Raw genomic sequence first — 14,972 nt, 5'->3', positions numbered from 1 at the left:
CCTGGGACATTTTGGAGACTTGGAAGTCAGACTTTAAGTGGAAGGAGTGGGGGCTCTCCATGCCCTCAGTGAACACCAGGAGATGGAGCCTATGGACAAGCACTGCTTTGGGGACACCATGGACAGCCTGGAAAAGCAGGGATTGCTCTCCTGCTCTTTGCCTGCTGGGTTGAATTATTCTGCAGGACAAGCAGGAGGAAATGGGTTCTTTTTTCCCCCAATATATTCATTGGTATCTATACTGACTTCATGGACAGTGATAATGTCCCACAGTAACACCAAAGACTATTATTCATCATTTATTTCAGATACATCAAAATTATCTATATTTTTTCTTCCCACCAGAATAGAATCACAGACTCGCCTTTGAATTCCACAATTTTGTTAATACACAAACCCCTCATGGTTATGCAATGCTTTGTAATTGATGATGATGTACTGCTAAATTCACTGAGCATTAATCACTTTTCAGAATGTGCTTTCAGCTTTGTTAGCAGAATAATTTTTTTCCAGCAACAAAATATTCTTTTTTTTTTTTTTTGCCTGCTTACATTTTTTTCCCCAAGTTGTTGCTTTGCTGCTGGGTTTTCAACATCAGAAACTGTTAAATAATTCAACTCCCAAGAAAGATTTCTTATGCTGGTGGCATATGGAGCCAGTTTTGAAATAAGGGTTGGAAAGGGGGTTTATCTCAATTTCAGTGTCAAAGGAATATTTTACGAAAAATGCACCTTCCTCACAAAAACACCTACAAAACAGCCATCTCATCTGTAAACCTATTATTCCTCCTCCTTCATGCAGACCTGTTTAGTATTCCTTTTTGAAAATCGAAACTATGTTTATTTTAGAATGTGCCTGAAACCACGGTGAGATAACGTGGAAAACACACAAGGAAAAATAGGGGGGAAAAAAAAGCCTGAAAAGTCGAATAGAGAAAACCTTTGAGATTTTCAATATATAAACCCCATTATTATTTACAGGAGTAAATAATGACTATACACACATTAGAGCAATACAGTTCAAAATAACTTATGCCAGTTGGACAACTTTCCTGGTTTCAGCTGGGATGGAATTAATTTTCCTCTCAGCCAGGATTTAGGATGAGAATCACGGGGAGAACACACTGATGTTTGAGTTGTTGCTGAGTAGTGATTTCTCCAAGCCAAGGACTTTTCGGTTTTCCATGTTTCTGGAGGGAGGAGCTGCACAAGGAGCTGGGAGGGAGCATGGCCAGGACAAGTGATCCAAACTGGCCAAGGGATATTCCACACCTGAGAGCTTCATTCCCAGTATGGAAATGGGTGAGTTGGCCAAGGAGAGGATGATCAGAGCTGGGGATAATTGTATGGTCTTTCTTGGGGTTTATTCCTCCTTTTTTGTCATATTCCTTTTAGTTACCATTATTATTGTATTTTAATTATTAAAATGTTCTTATGTCGACTGATGGGTTTTACCTTTGTTTTGTCCCCAGTCCTCCTCCCTGTCCCACCCCGGTGAGCAGGGAGGGTTGGGGGGTGTGAGTGAGCAGCTGGGTGCTATTTAGGGCTGGGATTAAACCACAACAACCCAAAATCCAGCACTGCAGTTTCACTTCAGCATCAACACCAGCGAGACCTGAAGCTGAGCGGCTCTGGCACCAGAAAGGTACAATTCCCCCTGGGGATAGGGCTGAGCAGAAAACCTGTGTCACATTTAAATCCACACCTAAAGCTCTGCCTTAGAAGCAGGCAGGGCTCTGTGCCAGCACTCTGGAAGGTGCCCAGATTTATAACATTATCCTGAAATGACTTTTGTTAGAAGGAGGAACTTTGAGCTCCATCATTTCACTGGAGCTTATTCCAACACCAAAGCAGCACGTGGTACAGCAACACACACGTAGCACTGACACCAGGGGGATGTAATTCAAAATATATACATACTGATATATCTATAAAAATACAATCAGCTTGATTAAAGAGATTGAACATTCCCATTCAATAAAACACCTTCCTGACAGAAAGAAATCTGTGCATTCCTGAGCTTTCTATTGGGACAGATACAAAGGTGCTTCAAATCCCTCATGCCTTCTGTAATTTTCATATTAACATGCTAATTAATGTTAACACATTAATAATTAACATGTATCAACACACTTCATTTATAGCAATAAAAACAATTGATCATAAGAGTTTAAAGTGTAATATGAATTATGTTGTTAATACTTTTATTCACTCTATGGATAGTTACAAGTTAAAACATGAAAAACCTACCTCAACTTCCTGACCACGGAAGCATTACAAATGAGAAAAGAAAAAAAAAAGAATGAAATAAAGCAATATAAAATTATGTTAACATTCATCAGTTTTCTCCTTGGTGGTCTTTTAAACATGAAATCACTTATTCCAGATGACCTTCACCCACAAATGAAATAATTTTCTCTCTTTCTTTTCTGCCCTTTCCACCTGTGCTGCCATGACCCAGTTTTTATCTGTGCACTATTAGCCAAATGCCATTCTATTAGCACATTTCTTTCTCTTAGAGCACACAAAAAATGGCCCTTTTGTTTCCTTTCGGCTGACAAAACCACCAAAAAGTGGTTTTCCACACACTCATCTCTACATACCTGATACAAGAGAGATGCAATTTAATTTTTTTCCTACCTGACTTTAAAAACTATTTATTTGATGGACTTTGAAGGGAAGGCAAAGCCAGGCACGGATCCACTTCAATACAACAGGTGACAGCAACTGAGAAATATTTCTGATGAGCAAATATTTAAAAATATCTTTTCTCCCCGCATGGAATTCACACTTTGAAGGTTTTGCCTACGGTTCAGTGACTGCATATGACTGAGTCAGTCTTTTAATTAACTGAAGGGGCTCTGCACACCTAAAATCATGCATGAAAAGAGAAGAATTGATACAGCAAGCCAAGCCTGGGGCTGACTCCCTCAGCTCAACTCAGTGTCACAGAAAAGTGAAGTGTTGGCTTGGCCTCCATGAGTCCACTCCTCATGGACTCAGTCTCACACCACAGGTTAAATATCCAACTTCCCCTCTCAGGAACAGAAATCTGACTCCTGCAAACTGTTCCCAACCCCATTTTTGAGGAAATCCAGAGGTCTGTTCTCAGCAGCAGGTGTAGGGTGAGGTGAGATTCTCTCCTGCCCCCTCAGACAGTCTCCTGCTCACCTGGAGTAGGCAAGGCTTGGGCTGGGAAGGGAGAACCTGAAAGGCTCCTCCCCCAGGGAGCAGCTCACCTGTGACACCCACCACAACAATTCATGACTTTGCATCATGGAACCCTACTTCTAGATTTTATCCTTGGGAAATTTAGCTGAGAAATCAGCTGTGATCATAACAAATGGAAAAAAAAATATATAAGCAAATATAAATTGCTAGACTCGGGCCTCAGTTCTTTGTTGCATTTTTATTATTTTGATCTAAGCAGTCAAGAGATTAGAGGAAATGCATTTTGAAGTGATATAAATCTGTTTTGCCACGTAATAAATGGTTGCTTCTTAACAAGAACAAAATATTCTTTTGTCATTCAATACACAGGTGTCAAATCCAGCAAACTTAGATTGATGTGCCATCAGCAAAGTCAATCAAGAGAATAATCATATCTTAAACTAAGTATGCAAAGGGCATACTAAAAAGAGCCAGTTTAAAAGCTCAGAAAAAGTTTGTAACAGTCAGAACTCTCAAAGACCTCATTGATCAGAACCCACACATGCATCAGAACTCACAGACTGAGTTCTGAGTTACAATAATCAGACCTGGGTCTGACACAATCTCCTGAATTTCCACAGTTTTCTAAGAAAAGTCAGCAAATAGAAATTGCTTGAAGACCAGGACATTGATATGAGGCTGCCCCTCTCTCCTATTGCCTCTCACATCACTGCAATAACAATACAGTTAAAAAAATGAAACTCATGGTAAAACCAAACATTTATCCTCTTTTATTCTACCAGTTAAGAAAGTAAACAACAGCTTCGTGTCCTTCTGAAATATAACTATTAAAGTTACTCCCACTAATCCTTCTCTATTGTCACTTTTGATTTAGTTATTACCGAGGGCTTGATATTTTGGAAGAGTTAACAAAGCATGATTAATTTAACACACAAACACTCTCTATACTTACTTTATTTAGTTGTCAAAAAGAAGCTCTTGTGAGATGCTCTTGTTTATAAATACAGCCAAACATTAACTACGTGGGTTCATAAATATTTATATTTGTCGCATTAATTGAGCTTATAACTTATTTGGATGAGTCGAGCAGAAAGGAGATGCTGACTGAAAACATTCCCCAGAAAATCCTCCCTTCTTTTGTACCTTTCAGAAGGAGCTCAGCTCGATTTCCTCCCCCAGGGTCTGGGAGGATCCCCTGGGATTTGAGGAGCCTGGAGGGAGCAGAGCCAACCAGAACCTCTCATCACAGATCCCTCCTGAGGAAACTCCTCCACAAAAGGAGTAACCCCAGGACTGGCAGAGAACCCTGAGGGGCTAATCTTCAATCCCACCTCCTCCCAGCCAACAAGAGCTTAAATTCCTAAGTATCTCCAGCTGGGATATTTATCAACCCCTTTTTGCAGCCTGCTTAGTATTTTCCTCTTTCACCCTCCCTTAATGAATAAACCTTTTACCCTCATAAGGACCAGCTGGAAAAAGTGGTAATTACCAGCTCATTGCTTCTTTTAAAATTAGCTCCACAAAGATGCAGCTGCATTTTCTGCCTCTCTACCTTGCAGTGGAGAAGATCATTCCAACACCAAGCAGTGTTAAAGCACCAGCTGCTGCTTGCTAAAGTCAACCCAGCCTATATCATAAATATCTCCCCAAGGCCTAGTGCCTGTTTAAAAGCAAATAGTTTGTGTCAGCAAATTACACGTAATTTATTTATTTATTTGCTTGAGAGGAAGAGAAAATATTTTACCCACTGAGTACTTCAGTGAATAAAGATTTCCCAAGGTGCCCAGACTACTCTGTGTTAGTGTCAAGAACTGTCTCCAGGCTCACTAAGACACCTCTAGTTAAGGCACCTCTAGTTAACACATCTCTAGTTAAGGCATCTCTAACCACTTCTCTCCCCCAGGAATCAGAGAATGTGCGTCCAAACAGGATGCTTTGGCTTATTGAATTAGCAGTGCTCGTGCTGTGGATATTTAGTTTTAAATTTGGCAGGGGAAAGCTTTCAGAAGGGTAGAGAGAAATGCCCCAGGAGGGCCAGGAATGGAGGGGTTTCCTGAAGGAGCTCCCAACATGGAGAGGAACCACAGCAGGCTGCAGCAGTGCCATGTGGAATGAAGAGTCTGAGGATGTCAGGACCTGCCTAGAGTGCAAGTTAAGTCATTAATAATAACACCCCAAATTAACAAAAATACACCAATTCATATTGATTCATATATAGGGCTAAATACATTAATGCTGGTTTATTAATAACTATATAAAATATATAAATACATGCCCTAATAAGTCCTCAGATGTGCATCAAAAAGATCCTTGACCGTGTGTTGCAATCTCAGATGTCCCATAAGACTCAAATTCTCAGCACGTGGACTTTTGTTCAGCTACCACTGACGTGGCAAAAATAACTTCTTTTCCTTAATATTGCCCAGAATGTTACTGTTTTTCTTATTTTTGGAAATTAGAGGGGGTTTTTGGTTGGCTGGGGGTTGGTTTTTTGTGCTGTATCAGGAAAGAAGGTTTGCCACTCCTGTTTTACTCGAAGACTTTTCCAGAAGTTTCCATGAGCAATGCCAAGAAAGTGATAGGCAAAACTTTCTTTACCCATGGTCACAGTGATTGAGGTGGCAAAAATTCTAAAAATGAAATTAAAAAATGTGAGGAAAAAAAAGAAAAATATATATTATCCCTGAACACACATCAGGCAAAATAAGAATTGTCATTCTTTACAACTCAATCATGAGGGCTTTTACATGGAAATCTTCCAGCTGCTCTATTTTGTGCTTGGTTGTTTCTGTTGGATTTCTCTTCTTTTTTTTTTTTTTTTTTTCATTTGTAAAAAGACAAATATAGCAAGAATTAAAAATATTTCTTAAAAAACCCCCAAACCACACTTTGTTTATCCACGAGAACGAAGCCAGAGGGTTTGTCTACAGTGTCGAGGGCAAACAGATGCTCGTTTTCTCTGCTTGTGCTCCAAGCGGGATGAATGAGGGCCAGCTGTGAGCCAGGAGCTGCTGCAGCACAGCCCTGTGCCAGCACACGTGGCTCATATATTTGGGTGGCTGGAACAACCACAAAACTGTGTTATCTGGGCTGGCTTGGGCTGAAATACCTAAAAAAAACCCCATAAAAATGCCTCGTTTTCAGTGTTCTTCGCTCTCTCTTTTGGCAGACCGACTTCAGACCTACAATTCCCTTCTGCCTGAACTCTTCCCCTCATTAGCGTGTGCTAAAGAGACTGTTAGCCCAGCTGGAGTTCAACAATTCTCTCTAACTTCACTTTCACAAGGCTTTTCACACCTCAGCCTGTCCCTCCGGTCACACCAGGCTGGGCTGCAAAGCTCCCGCAAGCCCAGGAGGGGAAAACTCTGGAGCCTCCCAAGGGATGGACTCGCTGATGCTACAGCTCCGAGAGCAGATGGGAAACCAGAACTGGAACCGTTAATTCCCGCTTTCCCAAACCAAGCAGCACCTATATAAAACATATATATAGCACCTAATGGGAGAGGAAGGAAGAAAGGGAGCTAGAGAAACCCCAGATCTCTTCTCCCTCCTTCCAGGTGGAATTCCTTAAAGCAGCATTACTTCTGCTCTCTGGACTAACACCACGCAAGGATTCCCAACTCCCTGCCCCTCCTGAGCCTTACAAGGTTCCAACCAATGCACAAAAATAAGTTTTATTGCCTGACACGGGAAATGAGGATTCTCAGGTGAGAACCTGGGCGAGGGTTGGTTTTTTTGCACACGATCATTTGCTTGTTTTCCACTTATCAAAACCACTGTGCCTTTATCTTGGTTTATTATTGCAGATATTGGTGGGGAAGGGCCCCCTGCAGGGTCTTTATGGAGAGAATAGTGTGGTTAATAAATCACGTTCTCAACGGGGGTAATATTGAAAACAAACCTTGAAAGGAGAACTGCTAAACTCTTTCCACGTCTTAATTTTCATTCAAAAAGTCGCATTACACACTCAGAAAGCAATTGTTTTCAGGCAGCTTGAAAGCCAAACACATTAAGCTTGAAGGTTATAAAGCCATTGGCAATGTGACTTCACTCTCAGTGCCCTTGTTGCTTTGACAGTGCAGCTGCAGGAGCTGTTTTTGACATAATCACTGTTCTTTTTAGCTGATCATTTGGGGGTTGTGTCTGGAGAACAACATTCATATAAAAAAATGTAATGCTACCACTGCTTTCACATATGAGAACTGTTTTACAGTGAAAACCAATTTGCATAGTGATTAAATACAGTTATTTCTTGGTTTATTTTACAAGAAGTCTTCAGAAATTTGTTCTGAGTCATGTGATTTTTTTTTAAATTTAGCATTATGGGAATAATCTCATTATGGGATAAAGTGATAACTCTCCTAATATCAAAGTTATAAAATAAAAGTTATGAATAAAATCATATTGATGCTCCACTTAGATACAAAAATCCCAATGGCCAAAATGTGCGAGGGAACAAACAGCAGTCGAATAAAATCAATTTATCTAACTTTGATATTTAATGACAGCATTTTCTGAGATCTATAGAGACAGCTAAACTAGTTACTATGTCCCAAGTCTTTCAAATACTTATTTAAATGCATAACTAATGACTGGAAAGAGACTGCATGGACTATATTGGATTATGAGCAATGCTCTGGCCCTGGGAGCACACAGGCATTTCTCTGTATTCCCTTTGCAGCTTCAAGGAAAACCCAGCTCCAAGTATTGCTGAGAACAACCTTTGCAATGGTTGAAATCAAACCAGCTGTGCTGCTGTTGACAAGGACAACTTTGCAGCCCTTTTGGCAGTTTTAGCTAATATTTGAAATTTTTTAGAAGTGCATCAGGAAGAAGCAGTTCATGGTCAACCAGTCCAGGACAAAAGCAGCTGCTGAGGGTGTGAGACAGTTGTACACATTTCACATCAGAACCCCTGTGAGCCATTACAAATGTGTAGTTTCCATTCCAGTTCATAATCTTATTTTTTTAATTGTCTCTGGCATTTTGTCCATTCTAAAAAAACAAACAAACAAACAAAAAACAAACCCAAAACCAAATCAAACCAACAGACAACCAACAAAAAAACCAAAACCAAAAAACCCAATCAAATCAAACAAAAAAATCACCCCAAACCCCACAACACAACATCAAAAATCGTTATGCAAAACTGAGGGCAAGTCTGATGGGAACAAACCAGTGAAAAACTTGCATCTCCCTCAAAGCTCCTCCCTTTGTTTCTCACCAAGAACTTGAAGACCCAGTAGGTTGTTTGAAATACCTCGATCAGAGTACAAAAGCTATCGTGGGATGAAGTTTTCCATAATATTTGGGGCTGTTTGATTCAATTATCACAGAGCCACAGGGTGGGTTGGGTCGGAAGGGACCTTAAAGGTCATCTCCTTCCAGCCCATGATGCCACCAACTACATCAGGTTGCTCAGGGCCCCACCCAGCCTGGCCTTGAACACTTCAGGGGTGGGGCAGCCACAAGTGAAGTCCTTCATGACTCAGTTTTGTTACCAACAGACTTGTGTTATCTCTAGCCATTTCCTGAAAAATCACTGGAGATGCATGAACACAACTTTTTTTTTTTAACTGACGGTTCCTCATTAATTACAATGATTAAATAAGACTATACTGAATATTAAGCAACTGATTTTCTGAGTCAGCTGTAAAGTAACAACAATAAGTTACCTCTCATCAGTGATTCCTACTTGCCATCTGGCAGAAGTAATAGTATTTTAATAGGGAAAGAGTTTTTGTTGGAATGGTATTTCAAAGGGTTTCGCTCAAATAGTCAATAAAAAAGTAAGATAAAAAGGCCAAAGAAACAAAATATTCTGGTTCAGGCACGAGATAACTAAAGTGCAGTAATGGCTCCAGTGGGGTTTAAATGCCAAGGCTGTGGCCACAGCACAAAGATTCCCATGTGCTTTGACCCTATTTTATTTTAGCAGAGGACAGCACCTGACGACTCAATTTGTGCAGAATTTGTTTTCAGGAAGTGCACAGGACACTGTCCAAAGGCAACTTCAGACCCACGCTGGACATTTTAAGCCCCAAAAGTCTTGCATTTACAATGAAAAAGCCGCTCTAATTGACACACTTCCCCAAGTCCCAGTGAGCAAAGGCCACATCAGCAACACCGGAGGAAGATTTTACTCCATCTTAGTATCTTCCCCTCAAGGAGGGAGACAGTGACCCCTCATACCCTACACAGCAATCCCAGCACCACCCACCCCAAAAGCACTGCAAACAAACCCCACATCACTGCATCAGCTACAAGTTGATCCCCTAACAAACTGTGTCAGCTTTACTTGAACTGTTTGTTTCAGAATCATGTCAACCCAGTGAGCAGAAAGATTCAGCCGTGATACCCTGCTGTTACAGGAGTTCAGAAACCTGGAGCATTTTATTTATGCTTCCACTGGCCCTTGATTCATCATTTAAAACTCCTGCTTGTGCACAGAGAGAATTTCACCCAGTACACACTCCAAAAATAACATTACTGGTGCATGTTCAGAGCTGCTTAGAAAAGGGTAAATTAAAAATAGGAAATATATATATTGTATTAAGCTTCTCTAGCTGTGATCATGATGACAAAGCAACGTTCCAGCTAAGTTCTGATGGACTTGAGAAAACTAAGTGACCTTTCATTTCTTAAAGTAGCATGCACTGGGATCAAGGACAGAACATCTGAAGGAGTCTCCTGTAGGGAGATATAATGCACTGTTGAAGTTGCCAGAACATGTGCCTCTGCATCAGGGATAAAAGGTCAGAGTTTAGTTTGGCACACCGTGGAGTGAACAATGACATGAGAAAGGAAGATGTAGCAAAACTTTATTTTACAATCTCAGGAACCTTCTAACCAAGTGCCTGCAGCTCTGGAGAACACAGAGCTTCCAGAGCTCAGAAAAGGCCTTTTGGAACTGTTCTGCTGTAAATAGAATTCTCTTCCTGATCTCTAGACATTATAGGTGCTCACTGTTAAAGGGATTAAATCATGAAATGGGTCTAAAGAAAAATCAAAACAGCATTTTAACAAAGAATAGAACCTGAAAAAGCCAGTATTGATAGACAACTGAAGAGTACAGAAGGCCATAAAGAATTCGATAGGAAAAAGAGAACATTTGCATTTTGATCAGCTGTAATTTTACACCTGAGGTCTGGTACAACCAGCAATTTAATTCTAACAACTGGGAAAATAGTTCAAACTTGCAGCGTAACTAATCCCCAAACCTTAGAGATATAAAATCAGAGGAAAGGTTGTACCTTAGAGAACAGCTGCAGCTGCAGAATATAGAATTAAAGAAATGTGCTGAGGATCTCCAAAAACATGCCCTAATTGAGCTCTCCCTCCAGTGCAGACACAGACACACATTTACCATAAATGCCACACATCTATTAAGGTTACAATGAGTAAACACAAAGGTCATTCCCACTGCTCACACTGTTATTTAAGGAACAGTTTGAAATGTGATAAATCTGTTATAAGGTAACCATGAAATGTGAATTCTAATCGTGTGTTGACAGGGAAACACAAAACAAACTTCTGCAAAGAAACAAACAACCGAGGCCTTGCCTGGTTCTGACTGAATTACAGAAAGTCAGGAATGGGACTGCTCAGCTGCAGCAACATTCATTTAGATTATTACCTTGCATGGCATTGTCATTCCTGACATTGTATTTTGGCAGATTCCAAGAATGCTGTCAAGCCATTTGTCAGCTCAGTCAAACATAATATGAGCTGGAGGAATATTTCAGCAGAGGTGAACTCATTTTCACCCAGGTATTTTGAGCAATGCTTGTGAGGGAAACTGCAACCTGAAATCAGGAGACAAAAATCCATCTGAATGAAAAATATCCCAGAGAATATTAATATTAGCTGGAGGACTGGATAAATCTGCCCTGTATGACACTCTTCTAAATGTCCCAGTTTGTTTGGTCCTCAGAACACTCTGGTTAATCTGAGACGCTGAGGCTGCCACAGCTTTACAGTGGGTGCTTAAAAGGAAACAGCATGCACTTGTCTTCATGTTAGAATCCTGCAATCAGTTAATAAAATGCAAATTATTGTTGAATGCATCATTTCTTAACAGGGGGTTGAGAACCTCTGATGGCTGAAAAGCACTTGTGTGACAGAGGAAGGACCAGGCACTTCATCAGCTGCAACCTGCACAAGCAGGTTTGCAGGAAGGAAAGAAGGACACAGCTGGAAGGAAATTTTGAAGGGAAGAAGATACACAGTAAGACTCCTGCAGTGCAGATTCTGACACCTCCACCACCAGCAGTGGAGGAATATTGCAGAAGGAATAATTCCTGCTGAGGATCAAGCATCTGCTCTGCACATTAAGTCCACATTTTGCTTCAGAGCGGCTCCAGCCCCATCCCCTGCACTGATCTCTTGGTTATTGGGTTCACATATTTCCAAACACATCTGTTTTCTCCTTCATCAATAAAGAGCCCATTTCACATGCTCTGCAAAGGGAATAGTGCAAACTGGAAACAACTGGGAGGCTCCTTCCAAGGCAGACTTGGATGCAAACTGAAATGCTAGTGAAGAGATGTCCTGTGTTCACTGCACACTGCTTTTGAGACCTTCAAGGACCAAAACAGGTCCTGATTAAATACAGGATGATTAAGAGATCTAGATCATGTGAGCTGAATTGGTGTGGGATGAGCAATATTGATGAAGGGAAAGGGAGGGGAAAGTCTGAGCCAGTGTGAGCTGAACCCAGAAAGTGAAGTACAACACAAAAGGCCAAGCAGGGACCTCGAGAACCATCAGCCAACAGCCCATATTCTGCACTTTTGAATCATTCTTTTCCTTCTAGCAGACCCTCCTCTGAGATTACATCCATAGTTCACCTCTGAGACAGACTGGCAGATCCTGAAATTTGCTGGAAGGCACCATTATACATCTGTAACTACCCTTTCAAAAATCAAGTGTCATTAATCATGACAAGAGCCAGGAAGAGCTTGAAGATAATGGCCACAATGAGTCTCACATCTGCTCAGAAGGATGAATAAACACCCCACACCAACATCCCTGCAGGACACAGCACTGCTGTATCCTGACTGTGTTACACTCTGCAGAATCCCCTCTTCTCCATAAACAGGCTACAAAAAATGGAGCCTTTATTTCTTTAAAACCCACACTGAGTCACCTAAGACACCTCAAATAACCATATTCAGTGCTCTGTGTTTTCTGGCTACCTATCTGTGCAATTATACTTTCAACTGCAGCCTTTTGCCTTCTTTCAGAACTGCCTCCACATTCTGGTTTACAGCTCCTTGTATCTAGTTCTGTCTGCTTAATCTCACATCCCTGCCTCAAAAAAATCATCAACATTTTGAAATAAGGCAGGGAAGCAAAAAGTCATTAACCAAAAATCTTTATAATTCTGATTTTAAGACCTTCAGCATCTTCTGAGTGCCTCTTGAGTTTTCCAGCTTTTCTCCTCGAGGTTTGCATTGGCATTAAAGAGAGCTGCACAATCACTTGTATATCTTTGATTTCTTTCTGCAAGGTTCAGTGGTTCCAAGGTTTACAAACACTGTAAACATTTCTCTACAACTCCAGCAATAAAAGGAGTGTTTACAGAAGATTGTTAGCAGTGGCTTTTGTTCTGTGCCTTCTGCTTCAACTTCAGTATGCAAGCACCTCGAAGATTTCTCATTACCTGCATTTCTTCACCTTGGCTCAGATTTTATTCTTGGTTTTGCATTCAATCAGGCTAAAAAACACTTTGCTCTCACTGATCTGTTAAATTTCTCTCACCTTCATGCTGGCTTTCAGCCACCCATGTTACACTTTTTAGTAAAAGACAGTTCACAGTTAACTCTCTTCTGTCTCCCTTTTTCATCCCAATATCTGTAACTTGATCTTCACCCAATTTTTTTATTTCCTCCTATTACAAACTCAGCCTGGCTGTTTGGCTTTCTGCAATTGGCATCTCCAATGTATTCTCACTCACTATCTTTCACTCTGGCAATTCTTCAATATGTTTTAGAAAAACAACTCCTATTCTGCTCTCTATTTCACTTCTGGCTGTCACGGACACACCATGATTTTTCACCGCCTGGCCCGACACATTTGATGGATTCTCACTGGAGTTTCTCTCTCCTATGTGTCCTTGATATCTTTAATTACCTATTTCTCTCTGTTTACTTTGCACTCACTGTGATAGATTGTATAAATCAGGAGAAAGTGAACTGCAATGAGCAGATTCGTGCAGATGTAAAAGTGACAGAAATGAGAGCAGAATATGGACTAAAGAATTAACACCTAATTTCTTTCTATATAAATAACAAAAAGTCATGGCTGAGAATTTACAAGGCTTCTTCCTAAGCTTAAGCATACACAGATTCCTCTCTGTCATCAGCAACAGCAGTGGCAAAAACAGATTCATGATTTGCTGATGCTGTAGAGAAAAAACAAAGAATGTTACATATCTATTACTTATCTGAAGGTTGACAAACACTTTTTGCTCCATTGCTGCTTTGCAGAAAGCAGTTCAGATGAACCCTCACACAAACCCACCTGCCCCCAGGGCAGGTCTCCAGGTCTCCTGGTCCCAGGGGCAAGTGAAACGGGAGCACCGATGGATGTGATGAAGGAGAAAGGTCTCTGCTCCCTTATCCAAAATTTTTGGCCACACAGTTGTTCACACAGCTGTCATCTTGAAGCTTATTTTCCATGGATGGCATGGGAAACCTCAAAGGCAGCTCTGCCAAAGTTAAAATGGACCATTTTCCCCAAAAGGCAGCAGCTGGCCTTTGTTTGTTCAGTAACTCACCCACATGCCCTGGGCTCGCTCTGCTCCTGCTCTGCCTGTTCTTCTGCTCTGTTCTCCACACGTGGCTGACCAGGCCATTCTCCTCTTTCCCAGATGAACAGTTCTCTTGCTTCCAACAGTCACTTTCCAAGCCCTCTCTGCAAGCATTTAAAAATACCTCGCCCTTTCCCAGGCTTGCACCTGGGAAACAGTCCTTCGGGAGCAGCTAATCCCCCCCAAAAGTGATTTAGCCAAGTTTTAGCAGCTAAGATTATCAAATCAAAATGCTGATGTATCATAAAATTCCAAAATGCTCTTTGGATCCCAGAGATGACCCTTTTTTTTCCTTGCTATATCTCTTATAATGCCAAAAACTTGCCTGGGTCTTTGGAGTGCAGTGCTCTGAGCCTCCTCTGAGCGCTGAGCTACTCCAGGTATCTCTCCAGCTCAAAAGATTGATAGCTAAAATATTGGGTTTATTCACATCATATATATTCACCTGGCTGTCATAGTGTGTGCTTAGCTTTGCTGGGATGCATAGCAAAAAAAAAAAAAAGGCTGAGATGGAAGAGGGATAGAACAGGGCTGGATGTACATCCAACTCAAATATGCTGCCAAAGCAAGAATCACACTACAGTGGCTGCCTTATAGATCAACATTATTTATTTCAGCTCAACAGTAAAAAAAGGTAATTTCAGATTGAACTTGAGGGATGGTCTGGGATCCTCTCATCTGTGCCAAATTCAGATAAATATAAAAAATACCCTGTTCTACTTAAAACTGTTTTCTTCCCTTTGGAGTGTGATGACGTCCACTCCTGTGTGCTAAGCAAGCTCCTGACATGGCTCATTTACTGCAATATTCTCTTCAGCAACTAGAGCTGTGCACCCACCACACTGGAGTGGCCTGATGACTGATTCTGTGCTTGGAAGTGGAGATGAAAAAAAATATATTCTTGTTTATTCAGTTGCTGTGGTGTAAGGAAAGTCTGATTACATGAGGTAGAGTCGGCAAATTTTTTAACGGGCGCTTAATTTTTACCA

General features: G+C 41.0%; 1 protein-coding gene across 2 annotated transcripts in view; it reads right to left on the bottom strand.

Moving 5' to 3' along the window:
* The window catches only part of SPOCK1 (SPARC (osteonectin), cwcv and kazal like domains proteoglycan 1), a 264,587-nt gene that overhangs the window by 182,906 nt on the left and 66,709 nt on the right, over nt 1–14,972 (bottom strand). Inside the window, exon 3 of one of the 2 annotated variants that reach the window (XM_027736212.2) lies at nt 2,250–2,258. The exons of the other annotated variant lie outside the window; for it this stretch is intronic. Coding sequence (XP_027592013.1) covers nt 2,250–2,258 — 9 coding nt within the window. The remainder of the gene's footprint in view (nt 1–2,249; nt 2,259–14,972) is intronic. 2 annotated transcript variants of the gene reach the window in all.

The sequence above is a fragment of the Pipra filicauda genome, unplaced genomic scaffold (assembly GCF_003945595.2).
Source record: "Pipra filicauda isolate LSUMZ 115617 unplaced genomic scaffold, ASM394559v2 scaffold267_size1258537_pilon, whole genome shotgun sequence".
NCBI lineage: Eukaryota > Metazoa > Chordata > Aves > Passeriformes > Pipridae > Pipra > Pipra filicauda.
The sequence above is the reverse complement of the archived record's forward strand: the minus strand, read 5'-3'. Positions and strand labels throughout refer to the sequence as shown.